Source organism: Sceloporus occidentalis, unplaced genomic scaffold (assembly GCF_023333645.1).
Source record: "Sceloporus occidentalis isolate IW3139 unplaced genomic scaffold, rSceOcc1.0.p SCAF_6, whole genome shotgun sequence".
In the NCBI taxonomy this organism is placed as follows: Eukaryota; Metazoa; Chordata; class Lepidosauria; order Squamata; family Phrynosomatidae; genus Sceloporus; species Sceloporus occidentalis.
The window spans coordinates 76,027,663-76,044,802 of NW_028316986.1; the positions used below are offsets into that span (position 1 = coordinate 76,027,663).

At 43.9% G+C, this 17,140-nt stretch overlaps 1 protein-coding gene across 1 annotated transcript in view; it reads right to left on the reverse strand.

Moving 5' to 3' along the window:
• Window positions 1–15,112, reverse strand: part of IGF2R (insulin like growth factor 2 receptor) — a 108,942-nt gene extending 93,830 nt beyond the window's left edge. The window contains exons 1-2 of the mRNA XM_089530097.1: window positions 14,923–15,112; window positions 3,664–3,794 (exon numbers count right to left, since the gene is read on the reverse strand). Of these exons, the coding sequence (XP_089386223.1) occupies window positions 3,664–3,794; window positions 14,923–15,056 (265 nt within the window). The 5' untranslated portion in view covers window positions 15,057–15,112. The remainder of the gene's footprint in view (window positions 1–3,663; window positions 3,795–14,922) is intronic.
• Between the last annotated feature and the right edge of the window lie 2,028 nt (window positions 15,113–17,140).

Sequence of the window (17,140 nt, forward strand, 5' to 3'; positions counted from 1 at the left end):
CCTACCAGGAGCAAGGCAGGAAGAAGACTGAGGTTCCTGGGGTAGTTCCGCCCGCAGGGGCGGGACCAGGGCCCCGGTTGTGTTCTTTGATCTCTACCTGCCTATCAGGAGCCAAGTGGGCGGAGCCACCCGGAGTCAGGATGCTCGCCCCCTTCTCTGCTGGGAAATATATACATACATACATACATACAAATCTTGACATACAACATATAACTAACAATAACATACCAATATACTAAATCAATTATCTCTCTCTTCTTTAGCCTATCCACTAACATTTTCCCACTATCTATTACTATTATACATTAAGTAACGAACATAGTTACTTGAGAAATTATATCATCAAACAAAAAAGAAAAAAAAAGAAAAATTTCATAGATCACCTGGCATAAACTGATTTCTTCCAACTAATCAAATTTTATTCCAAAATAGAGGTCAACACAGTGCCATTCTTCTATTGCTGTATCTACTGGCTTCTCACGCAGGGCGGCAGTTAACAAATCAAGATTTCTAACTTCTTTCATTTAAATAACCAATCTTCTATTCTCGGGGATTGTGTATTTTTCCAATATTGAGCCCTCCCTCCCTGAGCCCTATTCTGGTACCATCTAAAGCCTGCTGTGACGATTTTAACAACTTCTTTGCGGATAAAATCTCTCAGATTAGGGCTGATCTTGACGCCAGTACTTATGCAGATCCTGTAAGAGAAGCGTCCGAAGCGTCCGTGGCCCCAGTTATATTGGATCACTTTGAGTTTGTTAGTACCGATGAAGTGGACAAGATCCTTCGAAGCGTTAGGAAGACGACGTGCTCTCTTGATCCCTGTCCCTCATGGTTGGCAGCTCAGGGGGGAGATGCGGTGTTGACTATGTTGCACCGCATCGTTAACACATCTCTAAGAGAGGGTCAGTTTCCATCCAAATTGAAAGTGGCAGTGGTTAAACCCTTGCTCAAGAAACCCTCCTTAGACCCCCTGATTCATAACAACTATCGGCCCATCTCGCTGCTACCTTTTTTGGGGAAGGTGATCGAGAGAGCAGTCGCCTTCCAGCTTCAATCGATCTTGGATGACACCGATTTTCTGGACCCATTTCAAACTGGCTTCCGGGCGGGCTATGGAGTTGAGACTGCCATGGTCGCCTTAGTTGATGACCTCCGTCTGAGCATGGACAGGGGAAGCGTGTCCCTGTTAGTGCTCCTGGACATCTCAGTGGCTTTCGATACCATCGACCATGGTATCCTTCTGGAACGCCTGGGGGAGTTGGGTATCGGGGGCACTGCTTTGCAGTGGTTCCGGTCCTACCTCTCGGGTAGATTCCAGATGGTGGAGCTGGGGGACTGTCGCTCCGATAAGAGGGCCCTTACATCTGGTGTCCCTCAGGGAGCGATTTTGTCCCCTATGCTTTTTAACATCTACATGAAACCGCTGGGAGAGATCATCCGGAGACACGGGGCGCGGTGTTATCAGTACGCTGATGACACCCAAATAATTTTCTCTGTGTCTCCGACTGACGCAGTAACTAAGGATGGCATCTCTCCTCTAGATGCCTGCTTGGCGTCGGTAATGGGCTGGATGAGGGAGAACAAACTCAGTGTAAATCCAGGGAAAACGGAAGTACTGGTGATAGGTCCCTCGGTTCCGGGTGGTGAGATTTGTCAGCCTGTCCTGAATGGGGTCACGTTCCCCTTGAGGGACTCGGTGCGCAGCTTGGGAGTACTCCTTGATTCGTCACTCCAGCTAACATCTCAGGTGGATGCGACGGTCAGGAGTGCTTGTCATCAGCTTCGGCTGATATGCCAGCTGCGCCCCTACCTGGACCGTCGGGACCTTGAAACTGTTGTACAGGCTTTGGTAACCTCTCGATTGGATTTCTGCAATGCGCTCTACATGGGGCAACCCTTGTACCAAACCCAGAAGCTTCAACTGGTGCAGAATATCGCAGCCAGACTGGTCGCTGGTAGTTCCAGGACGGACCACATCACACCTATTTTAAAAGATCTCCACTGGCTACCTGTTCGCTTCCGAGCTCAATACAAGGTGTTGGTTTTGACCTATAAAGCCCTAAATGGCTTGGGCCCAGGGTACTTGGAGGACCGTCTCTCCCCATATAATCCGCCCCGCACACTCAGAACATCTGGGACAAATTTGTTGGAGGTCCCTAAATCCCATTTGGTGAGGACCTCACAGAGGGCTTTTACTATCGTCGCCCCCTCATTGTGGAATAAGCTCCCTGTAGAGCTCCGTTTCTCTGCATCTTTAGTTTCTTTCAAGAAACAATTAAAAACGCATCTATTCCAGCTGGCTTTTTCACTTTAGGTAATAGTGTTTTTTCTCTGCTCCTTGTTCTTTGTTTTTCGACCCCAGACTAGTGCAATATATTGTCCATTTCTTGCCCCTAGTGAATTGCGATTTGTATAGATTCCCATTCATACCCCTTGTAATGATGTTTTTAAACTTTTATATTGTAATGCTTTTAACTGTATTTTATTATTCTTTGTCTTGTAAGCCGCCTTGATCATGCAATTGGAAAGGCGGGGTAAAAATAAAAACTATTATTATTATTATTATATAATAATCTGGCTATATATAAAATCTGTAACCATATATAAAATTAACTTGGAGAACTTCTTCTGTTTCTTTTTCTAATTTATTAGTCATATTTAACAGAAAAAGTAATGGATCTAACAGAATATCCTTTCGTAATATCTCAACTATTTTCTTATGTATATTTTTCCAGAATACCTTAGCTATCCCAGACTTCCACCAAAGGTGAAATCATTCAATCAATCAATCTGTTTATTCAGTCACTGACCAATAGTTGTGCTGACTAGAACAGAGCTCTGGGTTACTTTTTATTAAGCTTCCAATTTTTGTTGGTCACAGCCATCCAGTTCCTTCCACTGACTCTGGAGAGGAAGCAAGGACTAATAAGGGCTAATTAAATTCTTGTTCCTGGAGCAAGCCAGATTAAGCTGGCTACACATTAAGAGTATACCAGAATGGGCAAGTTAGCTTTTAGACTACAGCTCCCACAATACCCCAGTCAAAATGGTCCGAAGCCATACTGGCTGAAGATTCTGGAAGCCTAGTTCAAAAAGCAATTTTTCTAAGTTCTGTCCTGCACAGTATCATCTATGTATGGAGGAAAACTAGAGATGAAATTATTCTCACTGCAAGGAACACAAAGGAAAAAAAATCAATCTAGAGCAGTTGTATCCAACATCATGCACTGCAGTTCCTTTTATACAGCAATTGCTGTCATCCCTGGCCACCGGCTAGCACAAGGGGGGGGGGGGGGGTTTACAGCCCCAAACATCTGGAGGCTGTCAAATTGAGGAAGAATGGTCTTGTGAAGCCACAGAATATAAGGAAACTAGCAAATACATAGAATTAGTTATGAAAATGAGGTCAGATTTTTTTAAAAAACAAATCTTTATCAACTTTTTAGGACATTATAACCTTTTAGTAGCAGTCCTCTGTTTAATCTCATCTGAAACCTCAAGACCATGTACCTTGAAGTCAACAGCATGAACATATGACAAAACACCAGCAGAACAGAAAGTCTTCAGCACAAGAGGAGAAACACCATATACAAACAGAGAAAGTGACAGACAGCACTGTGTGTGTTGAATTCCATATAATACACAAATCTTTGGACTCACCTACTGAGAAATAGGTTTTGCTTTTTAAGTCATATGCACAAATAGTACTGGATCCTCCGCATTCTGGGGCTTTACCACAAAGGTTTATTTTATAATGTACTTTATCAGGATCAACAGCTTCCCACGTATAACTGAAAAGGAGAAAATAGATAGTTAATTAGCATTGCTGAACTACATTTAACACTCTTTTCAGCTGAGATTATTCAAATGGATCTTAAGGCCAGCAAGCTTTCCATTCACAGCTTTCAACTGAAGACATTTCAATTGCATTGTTGGCAAGAACAAACTATAGATATATAGAGGTAGACATCATTGCTGTTCCTTTGCCATAGAACCATTTTAGGTTGGGGGGGGGAGTTAATTTTCATGTAAGTCTTTTTTTTTTTTCTGTTTGCAAACAAACAGCACAAACCAACAGACCCCTGCTTTATGCTGTGGAAGGAGCTATCCAAGGTTTCTTAATCAAAAAGGAATCTTTCAAATCTCTACCTGTATATTTCATGAATTTAATATGGAATCTTTTAAACATGTGCTTTATCACTACACTATAGCTCCCTGCCCCAAATGTCACAAAATACAACACTGATTTCTAGAAGACATCTTCCCATCTAGCCTAATTCCTACATCATTTCTGTGGTGTTAGTGATGCTACTACACTAACTTACCACCTGGACATATATGCTAGTGATCAAAGGAAAGGTTCAGAAGCAAGTTATTCAGAATTGATCAGAGATTAGGTAGATTATACAGATCAATTTCAAAATGTATACTTATTAAGCAACTATGTGTTTCTTAACAATATTTCAACACATTCACACATGGAAGTATGTGCATTCTCTTGAATGCTACCATTCTTATAATTTCATCTTTGGTGTTTTGATAATACCAAGCTCATTTTTTTCCATGAGAAACCTCTATAACTGGAGTAAAGTCTAAGATGACCAAGCCATTATGTGTCTCAACCACAGACCCAGATACTGTAGCTGGAAAATCAAACAAACAAAAATTTATTTACTTTGTGTTATGGACACAAAGTAAACTCCAGGAAAAGGGATTCTACCTCAACATTAGGAGGAACATCTTGACAGTAAGCGCTGTTTGACAGTGGAACACACTCCCTCGGATAATGGTGGAATCTCCTTCTTTGGAGGTCTTTAAACAGAGGCTGGACGGCTACCTGTTGGGGATGCTTTGATTGTGATTTCCTGCATGGCAGGGGTTGGACTGGATGGCCCTTGTGGTCTCTTCCAACTCTATGATTCTATGACATCTCATTCAATTCTATAAATAAAGCCGAATGTTTTGCAAACAGTGTGTTTATAACTTCCCTCAGTTTTCAGGTCCATATCATCTGATTGCCTATCAGTTGGAACATATTTACTATGCAAAAGACACAACACCAACTAATAGAAAGAGCTGCTAAATTACATCAATGCAAGTTTACAGTTTTCATGGCCTACTTTTCATTTCAGCAACCACTGTGTATTTGGCCTATACTGCTTCTAGATCTCTGTTAAATGAATTGAAAAAGATCTGGTCAACTGACTTCCCAAACAATGATCAAGTATTTTAAACCTAGTTAATCTTGTTAGACCAAGGATGCCCTAAACAACAACAGGCCTAATACATATGTCTAATTTGTTAACTGCCAATTCTACATATTTAGACTGACCAAAAGTGGCGTTTGGCAGACTTTGGCAGCTCCCAAGAGATAAGCATCTTGCATGGTACCTCCAAACTCAGTGCAACAGCACAATCCCCTGCCTCACTCGCATACTTGGAATTAGGAAGGGGCTTAGGAAATTGGTTGAAGTCAAGAGGTGTCTTGCAAGTGCCACACAAATGCTGAGACCATTATATCCTTGTAACTTGGGAGTTGAAACCAGTTACAAATCCCAAGTCAAAAGCAGCCCCTGATAAGATTAAAAGTTTCTTTATCTTGTATAACAGCCAAATCTCAGGCACCCTCTGCTGCTGGCATGAAGTGTAATTTTTCACTTCCACGTATGCCATACAGGAGGATATTACCAGTGTGGTAATATTTAAAATAGCCCTAACTTAGCCATTAAGCCTCCAAGTTAAAATTACCAGCCTCTTAAGAAGTAGATGGCAGTACATTCCCCATCACACAACACTGTCTACCTAAGGTATCATTTAGACCTTGGAATTCCACTGGGTTGAGAGATGAGACTAGCAGAGGCACAGAGGGACCCACAGGAGTTCTGCACCAACACTCATGAAGCACAATCCATCCCAGCCAACTACTTTCTTTTTCACACAGAAGTAATACATGTACATTTGCTTATTGCAATACAGAATATGTACATTTGATTACTGGAGATTTGAATGCCAAAGTTGGAAGCAAAAAGGATTTGAAAACAGTAGGCAGATTCAGATAAGGCATAATAGATTTTTGTGAAGCCAACAACCTATTCATTGCTAAAACATATTTCATCCAATCAGAAAGAAGGATTGGGACACTCTATGACAATAAAAATAACACAGTTCAAGACCAGGAAAGAATAAAAAAAAATTGGATGCAATACACAGAAGAGCTATATAAAAGATGACGGAATTAAGGACACAAGGAATGAAGAGCCATATGAAGATGAATCCCAAATTCTAAAAAAACAACATAGAATCTACAATAAGAGAAATGGCAAAAAACAAGTCACCAGGAACAGATGATATTCCAGTTCAGTTGCTGCAATCCACATTGACAGAGTCAACTACAGTTGGCCCTCCTTATACGCAGATTTGCCATGCGCGGATTTGAGCATATGAGCATGGCAAATCCGGGGAAATTGTCCCCAATGTCTCCCTCCCTCCCACCTATCTACCTACCTATCTACCTACCCTCCCTCCCTCCCTCCCCCTTCCCCTCCCTGCTTACCTGCGACGTCGCCACGCCGCCACCGCCTCGCCGCTGACTCCTCCATCGCCGCGGGAAAGGTCGGGTGCTGTTCATGGAAGCCAAGAGGCCTCCAGGCTGCCCCCAGCCCTTCTTCCACCACAACAGACTATAAATCCCAAGATTCCTACACTTACTCTTCAGCAAGCAAAGGGACTTTTGCTATGGATGAATTCTATGGATTTCTTGGATTTGTACTCTTGTCGGGACATTTAGCCTTCTCTGTCAGAGAATTCTGGTGCAGCCACAAACTATAAATCCCAGAGGGACTTTAACTGCCATGGGTGAAAGCTCTAGAATCCTGGGATTTGTAGTTTTGTGGGGATATTTAGTCTTCTCTGCCAGACAGCTCCAGTGTCACAGCAAACTATAAATCCCAGGATTCCCAGGATTCCTCTTTAGTAAGGTAAGGAACCTCGTGATGGCTCCACGCTCCGGCGATTTGCAGTTCTGTGGGATATTTAGCCTCCTCTGTCACTCTGGTGCCCGTCGCAAACTATAAATCCCAGCGAGGCTTTTAACAGCCATGGCTGCATTCTATGGACATTTGAGACTTGTAGTCTTGTGGGCTATTCAGCCTCTTCTGTCACAGAGAGCTCCTGTGCCACCGCAAAAGTCACAGAGGGATGTTAGCTGCTGTGGCTGAATGCTCTGGGATTTGTAGTTTGGGGAAATATCACTCACTTGCACAGGTTCTGGTAACGGAAGGTGTCCTGGGCCGCTGCCGCTGCTCCTTTCTGGGGGAACTGGAGAAGGAAGAAGAGGAGGCGGAGGAGGGGATGCCACAGCCGAGGAGCTCCATGGAGGGGACCCATCTGGGGCTCTGACAGGCGTCACTCCGCAGACATGAGTGAGGGAAGCCAGCAGCAGCACCAGCTGAAAGGGAGTCACGTGACTCTTCTCAACTGCTGCTGCCCCTCCTGCATCCTGATCCTGGCCCCAGGGACCCCCAGCGAGCTAATCCATCATCCCCTGACTGCTCCTGCATCCCAATCCTGGCCCCAGGGACCCCCAGTGAGCTAACCCATCATCCCCTGACTGCTCCTGCATCCCGATCCTGGCCCCAGGGTCCCCCAGCGAGCTATCCCATCATCCCCTGCCTTCTCCTGCATCCCGATCCTGGCCCTAGGGACCCCCAACGACCTATCCCATCATCCCTTGCCTTCTCCTAGACCCTGATCTGCTCCTCTCCTTCAACCTGCCACCGATCCCATCATCCCCTGCCTCCTCCTTCACCTCGATGAAGGATGACAGCTAAGGAGGGGGCAGGGAAGGAGGACAGCGTCCAGAGCCCCACTGAGCATGCCCAAGGGTGCCAATTCGAATCCTTGAGCCCTCAAAGTATGCTCTGGTGTGGTAATACAATGTGCACTCACTCCCCTTTGCTTGAGTCCGCATCACGTGACTTGCTTGGAATTGAACTGACTTCGCTTGCCCCTCACTTCAGAAGGACAACAGAATGGCAACCAGGTGTGGAAAAACATGATGTTTTAACCACAATCCGCATTGCTAGAGAGGAGTGACTCTGGATCTGGTGTAAAAAAAAATCACGCTTTGCATTGCTAGAACAGGAGTGACTGCGGATCTGAGATGCAACCCCCCCCCCCATGTGTGATAAGGTCCGTACTTTGGACACATCATGAGAAGGCATGAATCATTGGAAACAAACAGTAATGCTAGGAAAGATAGAGGGAAGTAGAAAGAGAGAAAGACGGCGTGCAAAATGGATAGACTCTATTAAAGAGATCACAAGTATGAGTTTGCAGGCGTTGAGCAGAGCAGTGGAAGACAGAGGGTCTTGGAGATGTCTCATCAGCAGGGTTGCCGTGGGTTGGGATCGACTCGAGGGCAGTTAACAACAATAAAAACATTTGCTTTAAGGGAGGTATTTTGGATGTTCAACCCTGAGCTCATTCAATTGAGTGGAGCTTTGTAAGAGACCTCTATCCACTAGGAAAAGCTTCTGCTATTTCTACATAGATGCCTTGTTTAATCAGAAGTACTGTATGTTCAATCTGTATCCACTCCATTTTGCACTTCACCAACCATTTCTTTAAGTGGCAAAGGGCAACTACTTGTAATCAGAGTGAGCTGTTGCTATGAATAATCAGCATCATAATGAACAAGTTACAAATTATGAGAGGCATATTTACATAATATTTAATAAAGTACCTCTAAATATTATATTGGTCAAATCTTGAATTTCAGAAAACAACAATCTAAGACTTTCCAGGTCTCCCAAGGCAAGAGCAACTGGAAGGATCTGCACTTATGTTCACTAGGTAAGAATACATGTAGTATGCTGGAAGGGAAACAGTAGAGAACAGGGCATATAACAGGTTGTCATTGTCACTGTTGAAAGAACATGAAATTATGTATAATTGCACACTGCCACACAAACAATAGATGTGATAAGGGGGGTTGATTTCAAAGTGTTATTATAGCGGTTCAGAAAGGTAATTTGAGCTGTCCAAGTTTCAGTAATTTGCAGAGTTACTTTTTCTGCTGAAAAAAAAAGGAACTAGTGCAATCTAAGAACCAAAAATGGCACTTTTATTAAGAACTAATTGCCACTGGTAGAGACAACTTACTTCAAGTCTTCCGCTGGCCTTAATGAGATCGTTAAACCTCTAATCCAAGGGTAGGCAATGTGTAAACTTTCGAGATATTGTTGCTTGACTACAACTCCCATGCCCTTCCTCTTTGGTTATATTGGCTAGGGCTGATGGGGGTTGAGGTCAACATCTGGTGGCTACATGTTGTCTATTCCTGATCTAGACTCTGTCAGTCGGTGGATAATTAAGTTTCCATGCGTTTAAATAAATGTATACCATACATATAGCACACTTCCATTCATCTGTCTTATTCTACTTTACATGATTGCAAGGTTTGCATTGCTCTATGCTTGCAAATGACAAGAGCTAAGCAGTTCAGAAGCACAGTGAACGTACACTGCAACGCTGTATTGCTTCACTAATTCAAGAGTTAACTAGTATGAAAGTGAAACACCGCCCTTTTGATAAAGACTGTCAACTACAACACATATTAATCATACAATAAAGCACTGTTTCAAAATTCTGGCTTTTTGAATGGGTGTGCATGCACATGGCCGTACACGCATGCACACATGCCCATTGGAAAAGATGGCACTTGAAGTCCCGTGGTTTTTGCTATCCATAAAGCCGGGGGGGGGGGGGGGATGGATCCCTCACAGATAGCAAGGGGGAACTGTAATAATCTTTTGGTTCTAAATTGGTTAAGCTTGCTTCTTGTATCTATTGCAAAAAATATATATTTCACACGTTTCAAATTCAGAATCTTCTCTTGTACACTACACTACTTCTCTCATAAACTATGAAGCCACCAGAAAAAACACTCCTGTCAGTAGCTATTTGGGACCATTACCGAGGCCTGCTTTGAGAGTGGGCCATCCAGTTGCTGCGGTCCCAGGCAGATTTGCAGCCCGATCATGGCTGGAGCAGCCAGACACCACTCCTAGCCACCCACCCATCGGCTTCACCCCTTAGTAACAAAACTTAATTTATCTTGGAAAATTGGCTTAGGCTGTGATCCTACACACACACCCAAGCCCCACAAAAACATCCTATGAAGTGCCCATCAGATGCTTTAAGTCAAATTTAAGAGGATGATGAAGAGAGGAATGGGGAACATATGACCTTCCAAATACTAAAGTGCAGCTTTCATCACCCATTACCATTGACTATCCTGGCTAGGCTTACTGGAAGCTGTTGCCCAACAACTACACGGCCAGAAGTTTCTCACCCCGAGTTAGGGTACGGACCTCTGAAATTATGTTCATCACAAGCAGATAGAATCCCCTTAATAAAAAAAAAAGTTCCATAATGACAATAAGCAAGAAAGGAAGGCTGCTTGCATGCAAAGAAAATGAAACAGAAAGCTGGCAGTTTAGGTTTCATTAGGCTGAGGTGGAGCCTTATTAGAGCTACAACAGTACCTGTCACTCATTAGGCTAATATAGTCTCAGTTGAGACAGCACCTACCTATTTGACCTGCTTACTTTTAAAAGAAGGCAATTACTGTAGCAACAACAGAAGATACCAAAACTCTCTCATCCTGTAGGTTACCTTGGAACCTACCATTCAAGGGAAGTGAACGTTAATATGACAAGATAAAACATCCCAGAATCACAGCTGCAGAGTTAAAAGGGATCCCAAAAGTTAACTAGTCCAGTGCTTCTTAAGCTATCTGATTTGGGGGACCAGCCATTTTCTTTTTCCTGTTTGCTAGGGACTGGTACCATATTTGTGCCCATTGGCACTCCCCAAGAAACTCTCTAGGGGCTAGCACCAGTCCATGGACCATCATGTTTGAATAGCATTGTTTTAATTTTTTGGCATGCCTAACAGATAGCCATCCAACTTCCACTTTAAAATCTCTAATGACCTCCATCCTTAACTGAAGACATCCATACCATGTTCTGTACTCAAAGTAGTCCAGAATGTTGCATGTTAAGGAAAGGGCATAGCTTAGCAGTCAAATACATGCTTGACAAAAGACCACTGTCTGAAACTGTGGCTGACTTAATATAAATAATACTGAACTAGATAGACAAATGGTCTAACTACATAAGTCAGTTTCTAGTTCTGCATTAGACATGGCCGGTGGCCAAGCCAGCTTTCTGCATTATCAATGACAAACAAATTATTCAGAAGCTACTTTATGTTTTAGACACATCATGAGAAGACATAAATCACCAGAAAAAAACAATAATGCTAGGAAAGATGGAAGGAAATAGAAAAGAGAAAAGCTGCATGCTAGATGGACGGACTCCATCATGAGTATGAGTGTGCAGGAGTTGGGCAGAGCAGTAGAGGACAGGGGTTTTTGGAGATGTCCCATCATCAGGGTCACCATGGGTTTAGATCAATGCAAAGGCAATTAACAACAACAACAAAAACTTTTATGTTTTATTAAAAAAATGTACTTTCCCTCACAAACTGACATAGCATCTGCTGAAGCTGGAAACAGAACAGGTTTTACCCGCTGTTTACATTTGCAACTGCACAGGTATATGCAATCCATTTGATCTCACAGGTCCAACCTACTAAACAAGTGATATACACAGACAATACTAGTTATACCTGCTTCCAAGAAAGCCTAGGCCAAGCATTTCAGTACAATTTTGCAACAACATTCCTCTAAAGGAAATTTTATTCAAATGTTTTTGGCAAAGCACAATAGCTTGCATTTAAAAAAGCCCTGTTCCTAACTAACTAGAAATAACAAACAGGAAACTAACTAGGAATAATAGACAGAGAGTAAAGAAAGAATGCCATCACCTCTCATGTTTGTCATTAAACACACACCGTTGACAAATTCCTTGCAGAGTTTTTCTTTTCATGAAATAATCTTTCAGCTTATACAGTAGCACGCTCTCTGCATGGATCATCTGCTAAAATAACTTCCAGTACTTACTGATAAACTCCCATAGGTAGATGGATTTTAAAAACACCTATCCTGTTCCCTAGAGAACAGATTCGAGTTGCAATTAAAAAGGCAGTCTTATTGGTTTTGACATAAATATAAAACATTTAAACTAACAGCTGTGACAGGCACCACAAGATGAAGGAAATTACTCCAAAGGACAGAAGGCCAATTTGAGAAGTAAATAAAAGGTGTTTCATAACCTTATGCTCAAGATGAATTCGTAGGCATAATAGCTGTGTTAGTTTGGAGTATCAGAATGCAAAGGACTCTTCTAGCACCTTTGAGACTAACTGAGCTACAGAAGTTGTAGCATAAGCTTTCCAAAACTAAGGCTGGTCCCACACTGCAGAAATAAAGCATTTTGACAACACTTTAATTTCTATGGCTCAATGCTTTGGAATTATGGGATTTGCAGTTTGTTGAGGCAGCAGAACTCTCTCTGACAAGGCTAAGTAACTCACAAACTAGAAATCCCAGAAGTCCCTGTCACTGAGCCATGGGAATTAAAGTGGTACCAAGCGCTTTATTTCTGCAGTGTAGCAGCAGCAGTGTGGTATAGCAGTTTGAGCATTGGACTATGACTCTGGAGACCAGAGTTCAATTCCCTGCTTTGCCACAAAATTCACCAGGTGACCTTGGTTGCATGCTCTCAGCTGCAGAGGATAGCAAAGGCAAACCCCCTCTGAACAAACCTGGCCAAGAAAACCCTGTGATAGAGTTACCTTTAGGCTCACGATAATAAGGTGGAAATGATTTGATGGCACACGACAACAAAGCAGCAGCTTCAGTCTGCAAAAGCTTATGCTACAACTTTTTCCCCTCAGTCTCAAAGGTGGCACAAGGTCTCTTAGCTTACCAAAGAGGAAGTCGGGAAATCTTGGAATTTATAGTTTGTGGCATCACCAGCACTCTCTGACCAACACCAGGGCTTGCTAACCATGAAAGGTAAATATCCCACAAATCTACAAATCCCTGGATTCCAGAGCACTGAGTCATGGCAGTTTAAAGTCCCTTTGTTTACTGAAGAGGAAGTCTTCATGCCTACCAAGAGAGCGCCAGGCATTGTCCCCACACAACACTTTATGTATGAAGTAGCAATTCAGTCCCTTGTAGTTTGAGTAATTGTGTGACCCAGTGGTTTGAACACTGGACTAGGACTCTGGAGGAGACCAGGGTTTGAATCCCAACTCTACCAGGGAAACCCACTGGGTAACCTTGGGTGAGTCACACTCTCTCAGTTTCAAAGAATGGCCATGACTCAAAGGCACACAATATTATCAATGGCTCAGCAAGCTTGGCCGCCTCTTCCTCTTTGGTAAGCAAAGGGACTGCTCTGGAATCCTGGGATTTGTAGTTCTGTGGCATATTCAGCCTTCTCTGTTGGAGACCTTCTGGTGCTACAACAGACTATAAATCCCAAGATTCCTACACTTACTCTTCAGCAAGCAAAGGGACTTTTGCCATGGATGAATTCTATGGATTTCTTGGATTTGTAGTCTTGTCAGGCCATTTAGCCTTCTCTGTCAGAGAATTCTGGTGCAGCCACAAACTATCATTCCCAGAGGGACTTTACCTGCCATGGGCGAAAGCTCTGGCATCCTGGGATTTGTAGTTTTGAGGGGATATTTAGTCTCCTCTGCCAGACAGCTCTGGAGTCATAACAAACTATAAATCCAAGGATTCCCAGACTTCCTCTTTAGTAAGGTAAGGAACCTCATGATGGCTCCATGCTCCGGCGATTTGCAGTTCTGTGGGATATTTAGCCTCCTCTGTCACTCTGGTGCCCGTCGTAAACTATAAATCCCAGCGGAGCTTTTAACAGCCATGGCTGCATTCTATGGACATTTGAGACTTGTAGTCTTGTGGGCAGAGAGCTCCTGTGCCACCGCAAACTACAAGTCACAGAGAGATGTTAGCTGCCGTGGCTGAATGCTCTGGGATTTGTAGTTTGGGGAAATACCCAGCCTTCTTAAAGCTAACAAAATGAAATTCAACACAGAGAAATGTAAGGTATTGCACTTAGGGCGGAAAAATAAAATGCAGAGATATAGGATGGGTGACACCTGGCTGAATGAAACTACGTGTGAAAGGGATCTAGGAGTCCAAGTAGACCACAAGTTGAACATGAGTGAACAGTGTGATGCGGCAGCTAAAAAGGCCAATGCTATTTTAGGCTGCATCAATAGAAGTATAGTGTCTAGATCAAGAGAAGTAATAGTGCCACTGTATTCTGCTTTGGTCAGGCCCCACCTAGAATATTGTGTCCAGTTCTGGGCGCCACAATTCAGAAAGGACATTGAGAAACTGGAGCGTGTCCAAAGGAGGGTGACTAAAATAGTGAAGGGTCTGGAAACCATGCCCTATGAGGAACGACTTAGGGAGCTGGGGATGTTTAGCCTGGAGAAAAGAAGGTTAAGAGGTGATATGATAGCCCTGTTTAAATATTTGAAAGGATGTCATATTGAGGAGGGAGCAAGCTTGTTTTCTGCTGCTCCAGAGAACAGGACCCGGAACAATGGATGCAAACTACAGGAAAAGAGATTCCACCTGAACACTAGGAGGAACTTCCTGACAGTAAGGGCTGTTCGACAGTGGAATGCACTTCCTCGGAAGGTGATAGAGTCTCCTTCCTTGGAGGTCTTTAAACAGAGGCTGGATGGCCATCTGTCAGGGATGCTTTGATTTGGATTTCCTGCATGGCAGGGGGTTGGACTGGATGGCCCATGCGGTCTCTTCCAACTCTACGATTCTATGATTCTATGATTCTATGATTCTTTGCCAGAGAGCTCTGGTGCCAAGGCAAACTACAAATCCCAGAGGGATGTTAACTGTCATGGCTGAATGCTCTGGGATTTGTAGTTTGGGGAAATATCACTCACTTGCACAGGTTCTGGTAACGGAAGGTGTCCTGGGCCGCCGCCGCTGCTCCTTTCTGGGGGAACTGGAGGAGAAGGCAGAAGAGGAGGCGGAGGAGGGGAGGCCGCAGCCGAGGAGCTCCATGGAGGGGACCCATCTGGGGCTCTGACGGGCGTCACTCCGCAGACATGAGCGAGGGAAGCCAGCAGCAGCGCCAGCCGAAAGGGAGTCACGTGACTCTTCTCAACTGCTGCTGCCCCTCCCTTTGCTCGCGCTCCAGGGCCGCTCAGGTGACCTGCCCCGCGCCCGTCACGTGGTGCGGCAGTCATGTGAGGCCGATGGGGGAAGAAGGAGGACAACAAGAGAACGGGGCGGGGCTGAGCTGATTGGTTGCCGGCCTCGTCCAATGGGAACCCCGGAGACAAGCTGGAGTTTTCCAGACGCGTTGCGCGGGGCTCTGTGATTGGACGAGGCGTTGCTGCTGGTGCGGCGTCGCCTCTCAATCTCAGCGAGCGCAGCTGGGTTTAGGAAAGGGTGGTTTTGTAACTTTTGTAGGCCCAGGGAGCCTCGAGAGAAGGTGAAGGGCGGAGGTCCCTCTAATCTCACCCTTTTGGTTCTTACAGTGAAACATTCACACGTGCGAAGCACCCACGGAGGCCTCGTTTCATAAAGAGCCCGGGGAGTCTAATTAAGTACTGAGTACATAAACTGAATACTTAAAGGCGCTCCCTGCTCTCCTCCACCAAATAAACCACGACCGTTTTACCTCAGTCTCAAAAGACCTCACAAGGTCCCTTTGGTTACTGAAGAGGGATGCGATTTATTGTAGTTTGTTACGACGCCAGAGCTCTCTGACAGATATCTCCATAGCTCCACAAATCCCAGGATTCTTCCACAGCATTGAGTCATGACTGTTAAAAGTCCCTCGGGGATTTGTAGTTTGTTCTGGTGGCACCACAATTTTCTTAACAGAGGAGGCTAAATAGCTCACATATCTACAAATTCCAGAACAATCAGCCATGGCAGTTAAGCGCCCCCTTGGTTACTGAAGAGGAAGTCCATGAATCCTGGGAGTTATAGTTTGTTGAAACATCAGGGCTTGCTGACAGAGAAGGCTAAATATCCCACAAAACTACAAATCCCATGATTCCATAGTATTGGGGCGTGACAGTTAAAAGTCCCTTTGCTAACTGAAGATGAGGTCTGGGTATCTTGGGATCTATACTTTGTTGCAGCACCAGAGCACTAAATATCCGACTGACCTACAAATCCCAAGATACCATAGCACTGAATCATGACAGTTTGTGGGAGCACCACAACTCTCTACTAGAGAAGGCTAAATATCCCACAAATTTACAAATTCCAGAGCATTCAGCCATGTCAGTGAAAAGTCCCTTTGCTTACTGAAGAGGAATTCCATGACTTGAGATTTATTGTTTATTGCTACACCAAAGCTCTCTATCAGAGAAGACTAAATAACTCACAAAACTACAAATCCCAGATTCCACAGCATTGAGTCGTGACAGTTAAATTTCCTCAGGGATTTATAATTTGTGACAACAAACCAGGCAAAATATCCCATAAATCTACAAATTCCAGAGCATTGAGCCATGGCAGTTAAAAATCCCTTTGCTTACTCAAGAGGACATTTGGGGATTTGGGCATTTATAGCTTGTTGTGGCACCAGAGCTCTCTGACAGAGAAAGCTATATAGCCCACAAAACTACAAATCCCAGGATTCCTTAGCACTGAACCATGGTAGTTAAAGTCCCTTTGCTTACTGAAGAGGAAGCCTTCCACTTCACATAATGGGAAACCTTCACACAGGGGCCATCTGTCTTATTCTGCCTTATCTGAAGCAGAAAAAGCCCATAAGCTTATCCTTACAGCTCTCAGTTGTAAATATATACAGTACCCACAAATAGATAAGAACTTGATGCATGTATGATATATATGTGTGTGGTTTGCTTTTAGGTCATTTCTGAAATATGGCGACCCTCTCACGGGATTTTCTTACCAACTTTTGTCAGAGGGAGTTTGCCATTGCCTTCCCTTGAGGCTGAGTGTGACTTGCCCAAAGTCACTCAGGTGTTTATCACACAGAATTGTGTCACTGGAAAAAAATGGAGCATATATCCCAGAAAAAGAGTGCTTGTTTGGGTACCAAAATGGACTCTAAAGCCCATAGAACTTGAAGCTGTCATTCACGTGAGAGACTAGCATTCAAGTGGAACCAGAAAG